The sequence below is a fragment of the Microcebus murinus genome, chromosome 5, assembly GCF_040939455.1.
Source record: "Microcebus murinus isolate Inina chromosome 5, M.murinus_Inina_mat1.0, whole genome shotgun sequence".
Classification (NCBI taxonomy): Eukaryota; Metazoa; Chordata; class Mammalia; order Primates; family Cheirogaleidae; genus Microcebus; species Microcebus murinus.
This window is the reverse complement of record NC_134108.1, coordinates 70,653,865-70,671,505: the sequence shown is the minus strand read 5'-3', so window position 1 is coordinate 70,671,505 and position 17,641 is coordinate 70,653,865. Positions and strand designations below refer to the sequence as shown.

Sequence of the window (17,641 nt, the reverse complement as noted above, 5' to 3'; positions counted from 1 at the left end):
TATAAAACAAGAAAGGCCATGAAAGAAATTAGAAAAATCATCGAGAACCACAAAACAGTGACACATACAGACTCCTGAACATAAATGATGGAACTTTCAGAGCTGTCAGAGGCCAGGAGACAGTTTACAGAGGTATATAAATCAATAAAATAATTGTGATGAGATTTTCAGATGTACTCAGTTTTATTCATTTTCCAGCCAGAAGACCAGAAAGATATTGATAAAATTTCAAGGACAGCCCCATTCTTTGGCATCTGTACTACTCCTTTAAACTTGTATTTAAAGGTAAAAAGAATGCCATTGTAAAAATATTCCCAAATGTACAGATGTTTTTCTTGATGAATATAGTCAAAGCAGTAATTAATGATAAACACAAACAGCATAATGGCACAATATTTTAAAGAAATATTTTCTAGAGGGCTATGAGGGAAGTAAGATAGAGTTGATTGATTTCTTAGGGGTAATCAAACTCTTCATAAGTGGACTGAAAACCAAAAATCTAAACAGGTAAAAATGTAGAAATGTTTCAGCACAAAATTGTGATCCATCCTATCCACGCTTTCCATTTTCCTTGCAGTTTTTCTGTTAACAGAAGCCTTTGAGAAAGTACCCATACCCAACACCAATAATGGGAATGGGGGAAGAAAGGGTGAAGAAGTTGATTTTATAAATTTTAGCTAAAACTTAAATTTTTGGTCTTAAAAGATAATAGGGGCATAACTGAAAAACTAATTTCTGTAGTGGGTGATCTTCCATAATAAAATATTCAAAGGTCTGCAATCCTTTCTCCCCTCCTCTTTGTAAAAACAGGTTTCTCCTGTAACAGGAATGACAGTGCATGAAGGCAGCAGAAAATCCCTTTCATGAAACAGTGGCAAGAATGCTGTCTATCTGAGTGCTCCTTGTCTTGGACGGTGTTGCCCAACCTCAGAGACGGGGCACAGCATGCAGCAGAATGGTAAGTGACAACAGGTTAAGTATACGTTCCCAAGGGAATATATTAATATTAATTCTACCAGAGTGTGCCAAATCCCTCCCGCCCTCACCATCATTTGCTTCCACCAATTTTTACCATATTCTCAAAATACCCTGGGACAGATGTCATATGATAATGAAGACACACAATACTATAGTGACAATGGCACCACGATGTCTGTATTTGATAAGAGAACTACTCTACGTGTGGATATAGCACCACTCAGATGGGGATATGGCTATGTATGTAAATAAACTGCCTCCACATGGCTCATGAGGTCCAGGCATATTATACTGGCACAGTCCAGGATATTTTACTGGGTCAGAATTTACATTTGCATGAAAACCGTATGTTTGTTTTAGACAGACGTTTCACAAACAAACCTAAACCTGTTTTCAATCAGCATTTCAAGTTCTGCTTCAGCTGTTTTCTAAGTTCCAATATGAAAGATGACCTGAATTTCTACTCGGATAGAATGAGCTTAAAGCTGCAAAAACAGGCACATCCATAATCTCTCTTCAGAGATCTACCAATCTGAAGTACTCTTGGATGGTTTTTTTTACCCTAAATAATAAAAAATAACTTAAACCAGTATTGTCTTTCTCATATTCCTCAAATATTTTCTGGGTTATTTGGGGGTAGGGTATTTTCTGCTAATCTGGCCCAAAAGCCAAACCTAAAAGTGACAGAGAGGTCTGGTACTGCAGAGTGGGGAACATACAGGGCAGGAGTTCTGGTAGCAACTTCAATCCTCACTTGAAAAAACCCAGAAAATCAAATGGGCCTAGACTAGAGCATTGCAACTTCTGCTATGAAAGTACTAAAATTAAGTGAAGAGAAAGTTGATGAATTTAGCGAAGATACATACATACGGGTTAACACTGAAAAAGTACTTAAACACGCTGACATGCAGTTATATCATGGAAACACTTTTTAAACACCTCAACGCCCAGGTAATCTTAGCAATCCTGAAAGGAAAACGAAAGAACAGTGATGGGACTGACTAACCTCCGAAGAGATCCACGTCAGCAGTGACAGCAGTGACAGTTGTAGTGGTTGAGGCAGAAGCCGCAGCCGTTGCGATTTCAGCGGTTGTGGTAGGAGGGGTGGGCTCTGGTGCGAATGGATCTGAAATCTGTGCTTCAGAGGGGACAGAGGAAAGCGCAGCCAAAGAATCTGTACGTTCCCAGAGACAGAGAGCGAACGGAAGGGAAGAGAAGGAGAGGACAAAAGCTATACCATATACCAGACTCCAAAGGATCCAAATGAGGGCTGTTATTAAGACACGGAAGTCTCTCGAAATGCAAGTTTGAAAATAAAGCTTTACTCACCCTCTCCCAAAAGGTCTGTCGACGTCCATTACACGGCAGCATATGAATAAATAAGAGCTGAAGCTGAAACATTCAACCAGACCAATGTCCAAGCCAGATAAGGCACTAACTAAAGAAATTGCAGCTTTAGGTACCTTTCTGGACCACTTGTAATTTAAAAATACACGTATTACCTGCTATCATCATGGAACTTTCAGGCTAGAAGGGGACTTCGGCATCCTCTGAACCAAGTTTTCAATTTTATAGATGGGGAAACTGAGGGCAAGGTACGTCAAGAGACTTCCCTTAAATCAGGCCTAAACAATTTGACTGACTCTATTTCCTGCCAGATTTACCATTTCATTTGCTTGGACTGATTTCACTATGCTATGTCAATTCTGAAGAAACGGTAGTTAACTGAAACTTTGTTCATCCTCTTTATTTGATGTGGCACTGAAGTCCAGAACACCAGAGAATAAATGCAGGCTTTATGGTAGTCTAGATAATAGAAAATGCCAAATATAGTCAAAGAATTGAATGCAAGTTTAAGTATTAGGAAAAAGAAAATCTAAATGATTTTCTTCTTCATAGGTTTTACATTATCAGATGTTTTTCAGCATAATATATAATCCTGATGTTTATAAACAGTATCTGACAATATATGAGAGCTATTTTTTTTTTTTTTTTAGACAGAGTGTCTCACTCTGTTGCCTGGGCTAGAGTGCTGTGATATCAGCCTAGCTCAGGCAACCTAAAACTCATGGGTTCAAGCGATCCTCTTGCCTCAGTCCCCAAGTAGCTGGGACTATAGGCATGTGCCACCATGCCCGATTAACTATATATATATATATATATATTTTTTTTTTTTTTTAGTTGTCCAGCTAATTTCTTTCTAGTTTTTTAGTAGAGACGGGGTTTCACTCTTGCTCAGGCTGGTTTTGAACTCCTGAGCTTAAACAATCCTCCCGCCTCAGCCTCCCAGTGCTAGGATTATAGGCCTGAGCCACCAGGCCCGGCCTATAAGAGCTATTTTTCAAGCTGACTGTGAGAGAAATTATGAGGCATAAAACTTTTCAGCCCTTCTGAGGTCAGCATGCCCTTGGGAGGTTCACACTTCCCTAGTGTTAACAGTGGAATTACAGTGGCATCCTAAATAAAAAGTCAAAAGGGAATAGTCTTAACTGTTCGATGACTTTAGGTTAAGCATTCAGAGTGGTCTGATGGCATTCTTTTGCTCTCAGTCATGTGATATACCTCAGGGCTCATATTTGAATTCATGAATGCCACTGAAAATTTATTTTAATCATGAAGAAATTTTATTGAAACTCATTAGGGAGCTATTTTTTTCAGGGCCTTGAAAATACTATGAGAACTCAGAAAACCTGAAGTGCTCGAAGGCATTTTAAAAAATGGAGAAATATAAATCTGAGGTTGAAAATAATCACATTCATTTAACCATACAATTTGCAAACCCAGTAAATATTATATCAAGTACTCTACAGATTCTCTAAGATAATCAAGACTCTTCTTAACTAAATCTTAACATGTTTCATAACCAGATTAGAGAATTAGAGCACACAGATTACTTGACTTTAAAAACAGTTTTAAATTTGAGAATGTATGTCTAACAAATGCCAGGCAAGAGGTAAAAAATAACCAGGCCTGTGTTGACTTGAGGGTAGGGTATTTTGTGCTGCTAGGTGGCCAGCTCCAAAGTCTTAAGAAATAGAAAGTCTTTCAAGACTTCCTCAAACCAACAGCACCTGGCCCAACACAACTATTACCCTATAGCCACATATCTTAAAAATACCAAGTAGGAACCAAGTGGGTCATCAGAAGCCAGATAGAGTTGATTTCTCTCCTCTCCTGGTGTCAGTGGGACTCTCACTAGCCCTGGTCTCATCAATGACTATTTAAAGCCACAATATGACTCAGCAGAGGAGATAGATAAGAGCCACATAACAGTTTTCAGACCCATGATTGTCTATGACAGGAAAAGAGCAGTTTATTTCAAAAATTTGATAAGTAATAAAGATGATTATTTGCATACACTAGGAGAGAAAAATAAGGAGATTTTAAAAAGAAGGATAAAAATTAAAATATTAGTCCCTTGCTTTTGATTAGCGTTTTGTTCAGATGGAGGGTGATGAGGCAGTCTGCAACAATACAATGGAAGATGAAAAGTAAACTACTTTTGGGATTTCCTAGAAAAATGCACAATGATTTAGCATACTGGTAGATAAGTGATGCTGGAAAATGTTTTCCATTCTTCTCAACCATAGGTTTCAGTCTCGAAAATATTAATTTTCTAGATGAAATATAATTTATGTCACTTATTTGTTTTATGCAAAATTTTCTCTACCATAAGAGAAAGGTCCTATTTTGGGATGATGGGATCAGTTATTATTCACAAAATTGCTACTTTTTATAAAGGACTAAACTACACATGCAAAAATAAAATGAGTGCAGCAGAATTTAATTCATTTACAAGTGAAACATAATCAGAGATTTTTTGCATTATAGAAATTGCTAGAAAATACTCACTTTTACTGAGGAAACAGAATGACAATAACAATGAAATTCTATATTCTCCAGTGAGATGTAGCTAGACTTTTTAGTTTATTATGAAGATTCAATATGTTAGTACATTTAAAGTGCTCACCTATACCTGAAACTTATCTAATATATGATAATGATAGCTAATTATATAGCAATAGTGAATATTTAAGTCAAGTTATGATTTTCATTAGAGGACTGTAAATTTCAAAGTTTCTATAAATCTCCCAGAGTGTATATGAATGTGTGCACATGCATATGTATGAAAACAGCATATAGATGTGTATCCCAGATTTAATCAACAAGCGAATGGTAACATGAGTCACAAAAACTACTTGTACTGTAGCTAACATTTTACATGGTAAATATTAGTCATTTGATCACATATATTGATTAGCTTTCAAATGGATGTTGATAATTAATTTCAATTCTAATTAAACCCTAGCAGTAATCTTATATTTCTCAAAAAGTAGAAATTTCAATTCAAGCATTTATAAAAAGAAGTTATTTGCTTTTTCACATCTAAGATATACAGACATACAACACACACACTCAATTATTTATGCTTCTGAGACATGAGTTTATTATGAAGAAAATAAATCACTCTCCCTATTATGGAGCCAAAGGTAGGGATTTAAAAACATTCTCTGCATTCTGTCAAATGAGTTCATTACCAGCTTGAAGAAATGCCAAATCTTATATGTATAATTTAAACTAAAATCATTAAACTATGATTTTGCTAAACTTTGCTTGCTTTACATTACAGGAAAAAAATACTAACATTATAATATATTGCTTGAAATGGAAATACTTATCACTACCTACAATCCCCAAGAAAAATTCACTAACATCTGAATTGGCCATGGTCCTTGGAAACTGAAATCCTTTCACTGTTATTGTGGTCAGATAAGTACATTCAAACAAGCTTACAGAATTTTGGAGTTTGTATTTTACTGTCTAGTTAAACAAAATTCAAATATGCTTCAATAATAGAAGTGGCTTGATCTTATCAGACAAGATTGAAAAAGTGATTTTATTTTTTTCCTTAGTCAAACGAACCAATACATATCTGTTATTGGGTAATTTAGCATCACCTTCAACCATCACTGGGTTATCTACAAGATAAATGCAAACAGAAGGTACCTATTATTTCTCAATTTCATACTACAGAAATTTATTTCAATTTCTTAAGGCTACAATTTTTACTATTTGGCTTGGAATCTGGAGGATTTATTTATTAGCATTTCTTTGAAAAGTTGACTTTTCTATGGCTGTGAATTGCTACAGTTGTAGATATTTTGTTGAGATAAAAATGCTATCTAATCATCAAAAATGTGGCCATCAGGCCCTAAGCCAAGGCTTCTACTAGCCTATAAGATGCCTTTGTACTAAGCATTAAAAAGTGCTCCCTGTAGAGGGGCAGATCAGAAAAAGAAAAGCATCTCCTCCTCAAGCATAATGAGAGAGGCTCACAGCTTGACTAGAAGAGTTTTGGCTGGACCTCAGCCCCTCCTGCCCTGCCTCTGAGCAATGCACAAACTGCCTGACCATGTTGCACAGCCCTGGCTAAAACCGCACTGTTCTGCTTTCTTTTATATCCAAGGATATTTTCATGTTTCAATCATCAATAGTTATTTCTAACCAGTAAAGACTAAAATGTAGTCTAATAAAATTGGTTATTACAATATAACATGTCTCAGCAAAAAGCACTTAAGAGAGGAATATGAATAAAAATGTTACATTACAATTAAAAAGATTTCATTTAGTTTTTTTCCTTTTATTTATTTGGCACTCTTCTTTTGTTGCTAAAAGTTAAAAAAGAAAAACAAAAATTTCTCTTTAATTTCATGCCAGGGAATATGGTGAAAGGGGCTGTTTATAGTCTTACTGTTTATTCATTAAAGTTCTAACTAAATTACTAAATGATTGAAAAATTCTAAAAATGGGAAAGTATGAAAAACATACTGATTTAAAGGGTTGAGATAATTAAAAAGACATGCCTATAAAACTGAAAAAACTTTTTGAATTTATAATTCAAACTAAATTTTAAATTATAGAAATTCTGTAAGAGCCATCTGCATGATTTTTTTTTTTTTTTTTTTTTGAGACAGTCTTGCTTTGTTGCCCAGGCTAGAGTGAGTGCCATGGCGTCAGCCTAGCTCACAGCAACCTCAAACTCCTGGGCTCAAGCAATCCTACTGCCTCAGCCTCCTGAGTAGCTGGGACTACAGGCATGCGCTATCATGCGCGGCTAATTTTTTCTATATATATTAGTTGGCCAATTAATTTCTTTCCATTTATAGTAGAGACAGGGTCTCACTCTTGCTCAGGCTGGTTTTGAACTCCTGACCTCGAGCAATCCGCCTGCCTCCGCCTCCCAGAGTGCTAGGATTACAGGTGTGAGCCACCGTGCCCGGCCTATCTGCATGAATTTTATGAATGAGAAAGTTTCAGTTAAGGATATGAATATGAAACATTCTTAGATAAATAGGAAAATAATGCATTGTATAAGACACTGTGGTAATGAAAAGAAATTATAAGCAAATTAAAATAATCAAACTATTTAAAAGAAGAAGTTCAGAATAAAAACATGTGTACAAGAATGTCATTATAAAATCTCTTGGGCAATATTTTCCTTGACTAATTAAAATCTAATAAAGTTAAATGAAGTTGAAAGAACAATTTTATTTTAAAAATTGATAGCTGTAGCCTTAGGAGTTGAACATTTCAGTATAGGAGACGGTTTAAATATTTAAAATGGAAACACGCCAACATTTAAAATGCTCATATTTATAGTTAACAATTTTATTTTAGAAGTAGTTATCTTTCTGTTATTTTTGTTACCAAAAAACTTGGAAATAAGATCAAGAGACTACAGAATGTACTTCTGATGTTATACTGACACACTGTTTAACAAGACCACCCAAGGAATATTTAATTATCTAGAGGAATGTAACTTCGTTTGACTTTGTTATTACTGTAATTAAGGACTCTGTTTCTGAAATGATAAGTTACAGATCTTGTCTGCTAGTGATGCAAATAATTTGTTTGGGAAAAAAGATAACCTCAAGGTTATGATTTTTATTGCTCCATAGAATATTAATAGTTTTGTATCTAACCTAGCCATCTTACTCTATTAATAGCATTCCTTTTCAAATGCCTATAAATAACCAATTCTTCAAAATACTCTTTGAACCAGTTTTATCATCTTACTGGTTTCCTCATTAGTGAGTTACTAAGTCTTTCACTTGTGTTGCTTCTATAGTTATGTGAGCCATATCTTAAACATTTTGAAAATATTATTCTGATCATTTGATGCAGTAGGGCACAGTATTTAAAACCAACTCTGCAGCTTTGAGACTTACACAGAAGTTATCTTAATTTTTATAATAGTATTAAATATGTTTTTAAATCAAATATTTATACAAGGTTGATTTTTCTGAGATCAATGGGAATCAAGTGCCTAGGTGTGAATTCTCTCAATCAGTTTAGTATGGATTTTTTTCTGACACAAACAAGAATCTGTACCAGATTTCACTTGCCTGAAGTCAAATACAATGTGTATAAAACCAACTCAGGCCTAAAGGAATCCAGGAAGGAGGCTACACTTTACCAAACCAAATTAGAAATGCTGCCTTTGAGTAACCTCGTACATTGATGGGAATACTCAATCCTCTAAGGCCTGAATCTCTAGAGGACAGTTACTAAAAATAATCAGAATTTTAGAATAGCAAAGAAAAATACTTCCTTTGTGCCAACTTTTAAAATAAAAACAATATTGCTTGGACATTTTAACTGTAGTATAGGCACTTTCTCTGTCTCTCTCTCTCAACATATATTACAGTCAATAGATGTAGCCTTCTTAGCATTTTCCCCTCCAGCTTTCTAACACCATTTTGGATAATCAGAGGTAAATGTAACAATTGTCACCCAAATAAAAATGACTCAATAAAATGAACAGGGCTCCAGGGGGTAGGGGGGCAAGGGCAATATATATAACCTTAACATTTGTACCCCCATAATATGCTGGAAATAAAAAAAACAATGAACAGGGAAATGGCACAGTTGTGTGACTTCACTCACCTCCCCACGAGGTGGCTCCTCCAGCAGGTGCTGGTGGTGCTGGTGCCGCGGCCGCCGCCCCCCCAGAGGGAAAGTCCGGCTGGAGGTCCAGGAGATCGCTAGATGGTTTAGAAGTGCTGAAAGGAAAACAGAACTTGAAAATTAGATCTTGAAATTTTATAATGTAAAGGTGTTTTTAAATAAAGACTTATGCAGAAAACAACGATTTGGGATATTTTAAATCCAATAAATGAATAGAAAGTATAGCATATACCAAAGGTTGGCAAACTACTTTTGTAAAGGGCCGGATGGTCTTTACCACTATTCACCTCTGCCACTGTAGCACAAAGTAAGACATAGACAAGACATCAACAGATCAACATGTCTTTGTTCCAATAAAACTGTCTTTCTAAGGGGCTGGACATGATCCCTGGGAAGTGTCCTATAGGGCAATAAAAATCATAACCTTAAGGTTATCTTTTCTCTATTTCCTAAAATCTTTTGGATAGAAAAGAATACTAAATAGTCAGTAATTTTCCTTTTTCCTAAATTAGACTATAATGTATTAAGTTTGGCTGTAAGAGGATTCGCCCCAAACGACTTCATTTTGTATTCTTACTCAGTTGGGGCTGTGCTTCTCTATCTGCAGAAGTTCCGAGGAGGAGCCTTGCTATCCAAAGTGTGGGCCCCAAACTAGAGCATCCTTGGATGTTTTTATAACTGCGAAGTCTCAGGCTTACCCCATAATCTTCATTTTTAACAAGAATCTTCATTTTTAACAAGATCCCTAGGTGATTCACATGTATGTTCAGATTTGATGAGCACTGGCTTAAAGGTTACCAGGCCAGGTGCGGAGCCAACAGGGTCCCAGGATCCTGCTCTGTTTTCTTTTTTATTCAGCCTCCTGTATAGCTGGGATTACAGGCTCGAGCTATTGCACCTGACTAATTTTTTTATTTTTCTAAAAATAACATCTTGATATGTTGTCCAGGCTAGTCATGAACTCCTGGCTTTAAGCGATCCTTCTGCCTCAGCCTCCCCAAATGCTAGGATTATAGGAGTGAGCCACCATGCCTGGCCTTGTCTGCTTTCTTAAACATTGGTTTTTATCTTTATCTCTTTTACATATTCAGTTTCTAAGTAATACTCCTTTGAGAAAAGGATTCTGCTGATTTTTAAAAAAGTTTCAAAGTGTCTGACAGCATTAACTAGTTTTGATGTCCATTTTATAAACACAACTGTACTAACATAAAAAGAAAACATTATTAGGATCTTAAAGCTTTTATAAAAAGCAATTTTTCTTAGTGCAGTAGCAGAAAGGACTTGGTTTTACTGAGGTTGCTATAATAAAAAGCAGACTAAGCAAGCAGAGAGCAATGCACATAGTTAACTTAGGTAAAGTACTTGGAGTTAAGCTCAGGTCAAAATCCAAGTCTCCAAATATAGGACATTCATAATCAGAGCCACAGATACTACAAAATGAGACTAGAATCCTTTCAAGGCAAAAGAACCAAAGAATTGATGTAAAATTATTATTTGAGAAAGCCCCTATGATGGGTAGCTCTAAGATTTCCCAGGATGCAAAGTCATCCTCACCTTTCTCACTATTTTCCTGACCTGTAGGTGCTAGAAAAGCTAATTAGGAACACCCTGACAGCCTCTTCCTACCACCAGAGTTTGAGTTTCTTATATGCACCAGCTAATTGGACTACAACTTCAAGTGTGTGTGTGTGTTTAAAGTACTTGAAGACACCTTTTAAATTTCCCACAAGAAGAAACTAATTTTAGAAAACATTTTCCATATCTGCCAATTTCAGAAGAACCTCAAATGTGTGCATCTTTCTTCTACTTCCTTTCCCAAATGTGTGAGCAACAAGACAATTTCCATGGCCTAGGTCTTTCTAAGAGGTACAGGCCTAAGTAACTGCATAAAAGAATTTACTTTGTGTAGCAAAAATAACCCAAAATATCACACATTACTAGGATTAGATTCCATTTAGTGAAATCACTTGGGTACAGTACAGAAAAAGGAAACAAAAACCTAATCAAAATATTAATAAACAGTTCACTGCATACTCGTTAACTAACCTGACCGGGACAGCCGCAGATGCAGTTGCAAATAAATCAACCGGTGGGGATGTGTCAATAGTTTTAGCTGGTGTAGAATTAGGAGACGTAACAGTTGTTGCTGGAGAAGACTGAAAGTGAAGATGCACAACACACTCTAGTCAAATATGAATCTATAGGACACACAGCTACAGGACTTCTGTTTTGCAGACCCATGACATTCCCAGCGATTTTTTTTTTTTTTTTTGTGATTCCTCATGGGAGAAAAAACTCAAGAAAATTTGAAATCAAGAATTGTAATAAATAATATCAGACAAAACATGACTCAACTTTTAAAAGTTAAAGGTAATTTATATAAAATTATGATAAAATATTTGGTCCAACATTGCAATGACTTGCATTTGTTAATTAAAATCAAAGCTAAATATATTTATTGAACATAAAATTATTAGGAAAGATCTTACTAGTTGCCAAAAATTTTAAAAATTATCAATTATAATAAATGCTATAAAACCAAGGTCATTTTTCCTCCTTCTCATCCTAAACAGACTTCATGTGAAGTCTTCTCTAGATGTTTTTAAAATCCAGAAGGAAATTTGACTTACAAAATAGTTCATAGTTGGCAGAGAATGACTCACAAGCAGGATTCAAGTCACTGACAGCTTGAGGATATCGTGACTATACTTCATCACTAATATGACATAGATAAAACTAAAAAAGTGAAATAAAATCTAGCATTTATTTTCCTGGACTGTTTTTTTTTAAAAAGAGGAGTTAGTAGTCAATTAATTATATAAGGAAATTAAAACTTTTGTTTAAAATTATCCTAATTCTATTTTATCTGGCATATTAACTCTCCATGTGTTCACAAGATTAATAGAACATTTCAAAACATTTTACTGATACTTAGTTCTGTAAGTGGAAATGAGATATAATAGCAAGAAAAATATATGAAGACCAAGACCAAGGAAGGGCTATCAGATACTGCCCTGATGGCATATCTGATTTCAAATAAACCTAACGTAAAGGAAGTTTTAAAAGAATAACTTAAGAGTAAGGACTGAGGAAATTGAGAAATTTGTAGGAATTTCTAGACTTAAATAATACCTATTTGTCCAAAAATGTAACTAATCAAGAAGTTAGAATTCGATAGATATACAAATGCCAGGCATTGAACACTTCAAGAAAGACAAACACAGGAGTGGTATGGATGTTGTTGCTCAGAAAATATAAACTCAGACCTCTCTCTTCAATAAAAATTCAAATCTTTCAAATGGAATACAAAGATCATCAATGAAATAGAAAGGACTTGCTAAAGTTAATTGTATGTCATTCATTGTGAACATTGACAATGCCTCTATAAAAGGAGAGACTTTTTAAAAAGCCTATACATATAAATAAGCTTAGAAAAGTGATATTTATGAAACGTGGAGAATTTAATGACAGCAATAAATACTAACATAAACACAAAAACAAAGGTGTGTAAAAGCCCATTAAAAATGCCTTGTAACAACAAGCTTTTAGGCAATGTGAGAATTAGGAAAACAGAACCCAAATAATCCTGTTATTACTAAAAGTCAGTAAAATTCAATTTAGCCAAAATGTAGAAACAGACTAATCCAAAGGATGCCACAGTTTTACCACACTCTACTCAGAAGTCCTATACTGGGATTTTTCGCATAGATATAATGGTTTTAAATCTAGCTTTGTGTCAGAACAACCAGAGAGCTTTTTGCTTGCTTGTTTTATTTGGCTGACTGTCTGAGGTCCCTGAGGGAATCTTAGGCAGCCAGCCAGCCAGGCCCTGAGATGCTACATGGTGTCTGGGAATCACTAGTGCAGTTGTAATGATATCCCTGAATATCTGTAATGACAGCAATTACATAATGGAAATTTGTCAGAGAGGGAAGAGCACATTTATGACATTTTTGCCTGAAAAATACAATGGTAAATGTGAACTACAGACTTATAAAAGTAAATACTCTTCTCACTAATAACCCCAATCCTGTCACTCAACATGCTAAAAAGGAGATGGGGAGGTGAAGGAGTTATTAAAATCATTTAGGGTAGACTGTCTAAAAGGCAGACTTGTGCAGCTAAATTACAATTGATTTCTCTACCATTAAAACACACACAAAATCACGTCTTACCTGTCTCACAGGGCTGTGATTCAGAATTACATAAAAATGTTTTATAACTAGTATGTATTTGTCTTTAGGTATAATATAAATACATGAAAAATCTCTCCTGCTTTAAAAATATGTTGTCCAGATTTAAGACTAAATCACATACATTGTACCACACTGGACTGAGAAACTGATATAAAGGAACATACATAAAACTGTTAATTGATCTTTCCTCAAAAAATTTAAATTAGAATTACCATCTGACCCACCAATTCCACTGCTGGGTATATACCCAAAAGAATTGAAATCAGGAACTCAAACAGATATTTGTATACCTATATTCACAACAGATTATTCCTAATACCCCAAAGGTGGAAACAACCAAAGTATCCATTAACAGATGAATGGATGAACAAAATGTGGTCCATACATACAACAGAGTATTATTCAACCTTAAAAAGGAAGGAAATTCTGGCACATGCTACAACATGGCTGAACCTTGAAGACATGCTAAGTGAAAAAAGCCAGTCAAAAGGAACAGATTCTGTATGAGTGCACTTATATGAGGTACCCAGACTATTCAAATTCACAGAGACAGAAAGTACAATGGTGGTTTCCAGAGATTGGGAGGAGGAGGAATGGGAACTTATTGTTTAGTGGGTACAGTTTTTCTGTTTTGGAAGATAAAAAAGATCTGGAAATGAATAGTGGTGATGGTTATACAACAATGTGAATATACTTAATGCCACTAATACTTAATGCCATCTGTACACTTTCAGATGGTAAAATGGTAAAAAAAAACAAAACAAAAAACAAACAAACAAACCCAAAAAGCAAACTTACCTTACTTAATGGAGAGGGAGCACCAGATCTAAAAGACAACATAAAAAAATTAAAACTGAATATAGGTGAATACATTTGTAGAAGCATTTAAGTTTGGTGTCACTTGATCAAGCACTGACTTGTTTATAAGTAACAGACTTTTAAAGTAATGGACAAACTATTTTTTTTAAAAAAACCTTTTTATCTTTTACTCAATTATGATAACCTCTTCCAATATTTTCCATCAACTTATTTTCTAGTACTAGAAAGTCTTACATTAAATTATTTTCTATATCTCTAGCAACACAAATTCTTTGAATTCATTCTTATTGCCTAGGTACACATAAAATAAACTGTCCAAATTGGAATTTTAAAAATTTTGCCAAGACTTGAGAAAAATCAGGCTTTATAGAATTAAAAAAAAAAAACCAAAACAAAACCAAAAGACCTCTGGGTTAACTCACTAAGGTTAAAGTACATTGTTACTCAGTTAATCACAGTTGTGATGCATAAAAGTAGGAACTCTAGGGAAAAATAGAGCTATATAAACCCTGTGCCTGCAATGTTTCAACTTTCATATTCATACTCCTGAAGTTTGTCTGGTTTTGTTTGGTGGTTGTTGTTTGTTTGCTTTCATGGCTGTAATGAAAACTCTTTAGGAAAAATATTCCCATCATCTCATTATAACCAATGGGTGCTTGATAAAGAAGAGCAACTTCGATGCTTGTTTCTAAGGAAGTGAGAAAAAGTTAGGAAAGTGTAAATTTTTTTTTAGTTACATTACTGTCAGCATTGTCTGTTGCACATCATTTCTCGCAAAGTGCTTCTGAAATAACTGCCTGAACAGCTCACATTTTATTAACCTGAGTTGGTAGAAAAATGAATAACAAAACAAAATGCAGACAAAAACAAATGTCAATAAGTAGCCTATATTCAGGGTCTTATTAGTCAAGTGAGTCCTTGGCTAATTTCTCTACTAACACCATTTTTCACTTTATGGAAGGGAGTCAAATTTAAATAAAAATCTAATAAAAAATTCAGAGCCTGAACTCTACAAAGAAAACACAGAAGCCATTTGACATGGTTACTTTCTAAGAATGAATTAATTTAAATTAATTTGTTTCTCCTTCAAGCAATTTTCATGAACCAATTCTTAGCGGTACTGACACAATGAAAAATGCCAACATAGAGAGAAGAATTGAGAATGAGCAAGAACTTTGAAATACATTTCCAAACTAATACATAAAAATTTAAAACATATCTTCTAACAGAGAGCAAGAATAAAGATACAGTAAAAATGATAGAATTGTTCTACCTGCTATTAAAGAATATCATACTCAAAGCTAAGTATGAAAAATCATAATTGGCAAAAGAATGAGTTTGTCAAGCTCCCACATGAACCCACTATTACTAAGTGATACTTATTATCCCATGAATCAAGTAAACAAATGAAAATCCCCTACTGTCTTTCTTGAGATATCATCCCACTTACTATTAAATGCATTATATCTTAATTATCTGTTGTCTTCACTAGATGTTAAGTCCTTTGAAGGGAAGGAACTCATCCCATTGTTTGATATCCCTAGCACTTTACACAGCACCTAACAATAAAATAATTTTCTGTATTATTTTAATTTTTAAATCAGAATATGTTCATGCATACATTCTATAATCGATGAATTAACCAGAAATATTTTAAAACTATTTTATGGAAAGCTAACCTGTCAGGATTTATGACCTCTGTTTCCATGAACCAGATCTGGCTTTTGTCATGATTTAATAAAAAAGGTGAGAACAAGAGGTACTCTTATGGGGTAACTTTAAAAAGCATCTTTAATCACTGATAAAAATCTGAAGGCTCCCAGGCTCAGAGAGGTTAGTAACTTGCCCAAGTATTATACATTAATGGTGGATTTAAGACTGGTCCAGGTCTACCTTCTGCCCAGAGCTTGTGCTCATTCCACATTCCAGCCTGCCCAACCAAAAGCACAGATGAGACTGGCACATTTGTTCCTCTCTTACACAACATAGACATTGCATCTTCTTACATGTTCCTTGCTTGTTTTTTTTGCCCTACTGTTAGTCATTGCCCTTTATGAAGGAAAATGCTACAATCTTTCATACATAGACAATGATGTTTATAAAAGACCAATACTTATATTAATAATTTCATCTAGAGAGATTTAGTTCATAGTGAACCATGTTGACAAAAACAAGGCACCAAGATAATTTTAGAAGAAAATGAATGACCTATATAGTAATGTACTCTAAATTCTGTAAAATACTACAAACAAATTCATGGGGTTTTACTAAGAACCACTAAGAACATAGCAAATGCCAAGGAAGCTGTTAAAAGAGGAAATTTGTTATTTCTTATTTGATTTACAATAATAATCCCTACATTGTTTTGAGTTTAAATGCTAGCCAAACAAAACAAAGCAAAACAAAAAAAACCCCAAAACCCCCAACCTCCCCCCAAACCTCCTAAAAACAGGTTGTGAAAAACCTATCTACATCTTTCAAATAATTTTAATTACAAAAAACTTATCTTGGGTTTCCCAGACCCTTAACACTTAGTAAAAAACCCACAAGTAGAATGAAATAAATTTCTTTCTTTTTCCTGTGGAATCATAGAAACAAATAATATACAAAGTTATATCACACAGTATTGCATACAATTGTAAAAGTGATTATCAGTGGACACAAGGTGATAAATATAAAGGGTGTGCATAAGTTTCACAGCAGACATTTGCAACTGCTTCATTTTAGGTATATACTTGACTTAGAGGTTACAACAGTTTTATACTGCTACTAGAAGACAAAGAAAACACTTTTAAACAATCAATTTTCTTCATAAAACTGTCTTTTGGCATTTCTGCCATATGTCATGGGGAAATCTTTTGTTTACTAAACAAATGAAAAATCTTAGATTTCTAAAATCTGAGAGGAATATATATACACCTAAAAGAGATTGTTAGTCTTGATCCAAGAAGACCAAAAGAAAGTAAAACTATTTATGCCAGTCACCTTGGGAGACAAAAATAAAGCATAATGAAAAAACACAGAGGTGTAGAAGGGGCAGAAATCAGTTTTAACTGTTCTAAATACCAGATGTGGAATCTTAAGAGTGTTTTTTGCATTTTTAGCAATTACCAAATGCAAAAAAGTCACTCCATACAGTACTCACCCTTCACTTAAGTTCCCAGGTAAGCACAAACATACAAAGAAGAAAATAGTTAACTACTGTTGTTCATTTATTTTAAAAATAGGGAACAAGCAAAAGACAAGTTCAAATGCGGTCTTGGCCAATTCAGAGAAGAAATTTGACAAGCATAAAATGATTTTAAAGGAGAAAGAAACAATATTCTAAGCAAAAGGGAATTCAAAATGGAAGATTATCAAGCTTTTAACAATTTTACTTCTCTAGAAATATAATTAAATGTCCACAGACAATTTTTTCAAAAATAGCTTGCGGTGGCCAAAAGAGTTGGGGGCGGGGTTGGAATTTAGATTTGAAGTTAGGGCTAATGAGACCCACTCGAGCTAGGAAAGGAAGCTTCTCAGGTAACTGCAGCACTGGCAGATTCAGCAAAACACAAGGGAGGAGTGTGGCCCTGTGCCAGGTGTGAGAGACTTTGAAGGCCACTTGCACTGCACATGCAGACTCGACCTCCAGTGGATGTGTATACTGCCTTAGCTAAAGAAGTCTTCTTGCCACAGGA

At 34.7% G+C, this 17,641-nt stretch overlaps 1 protein-coding gene across 16 annotated transcripts in view; it reads right to left on the bottom strand.

The window, feature by feature from the left end:
• Window positions 1-17,641, bottom strand: part of SNAP91 (synaptosome associated protein 91) — a 135,649-nt gene that overhangs the window by 42,596 nt on the left and 75,412 nt on the right. For 14 of the 16 annotated variants that reach the window (XM_076003138.1, XM_076003142.1, XM_076003145.1 and 11 more), the window contains exons 11-15: window positions 13,941-13,968; window positions 10,993-11,102; window positions 8,926-9,041; window positions 2,308-2,322; window positions 1,985-2,152 (exon numbers count right to left, since the gene is read on the bottom strand). In XM_076003138.1, coding sequence (XP_075859253.1) covers window positions 1,985-2,152; window positions 2,308-2,322; window positions 8,926-9,041; window positions 10,993-11,102; window positions 13,941-13,968 — 437 coding nt within the window. The remainder of the gene's footprint in view (window positions 1-1,984; window positions 2,153-2,307; window positions 2,323-8,925; window positions 9,042-10,992; window positions 11,103-13,940; window positions 13,969-17,641) is intronic. The other 2 variants (XM_076003149.1, XM_076003150.1) reach the window with 1 other exon arrangement.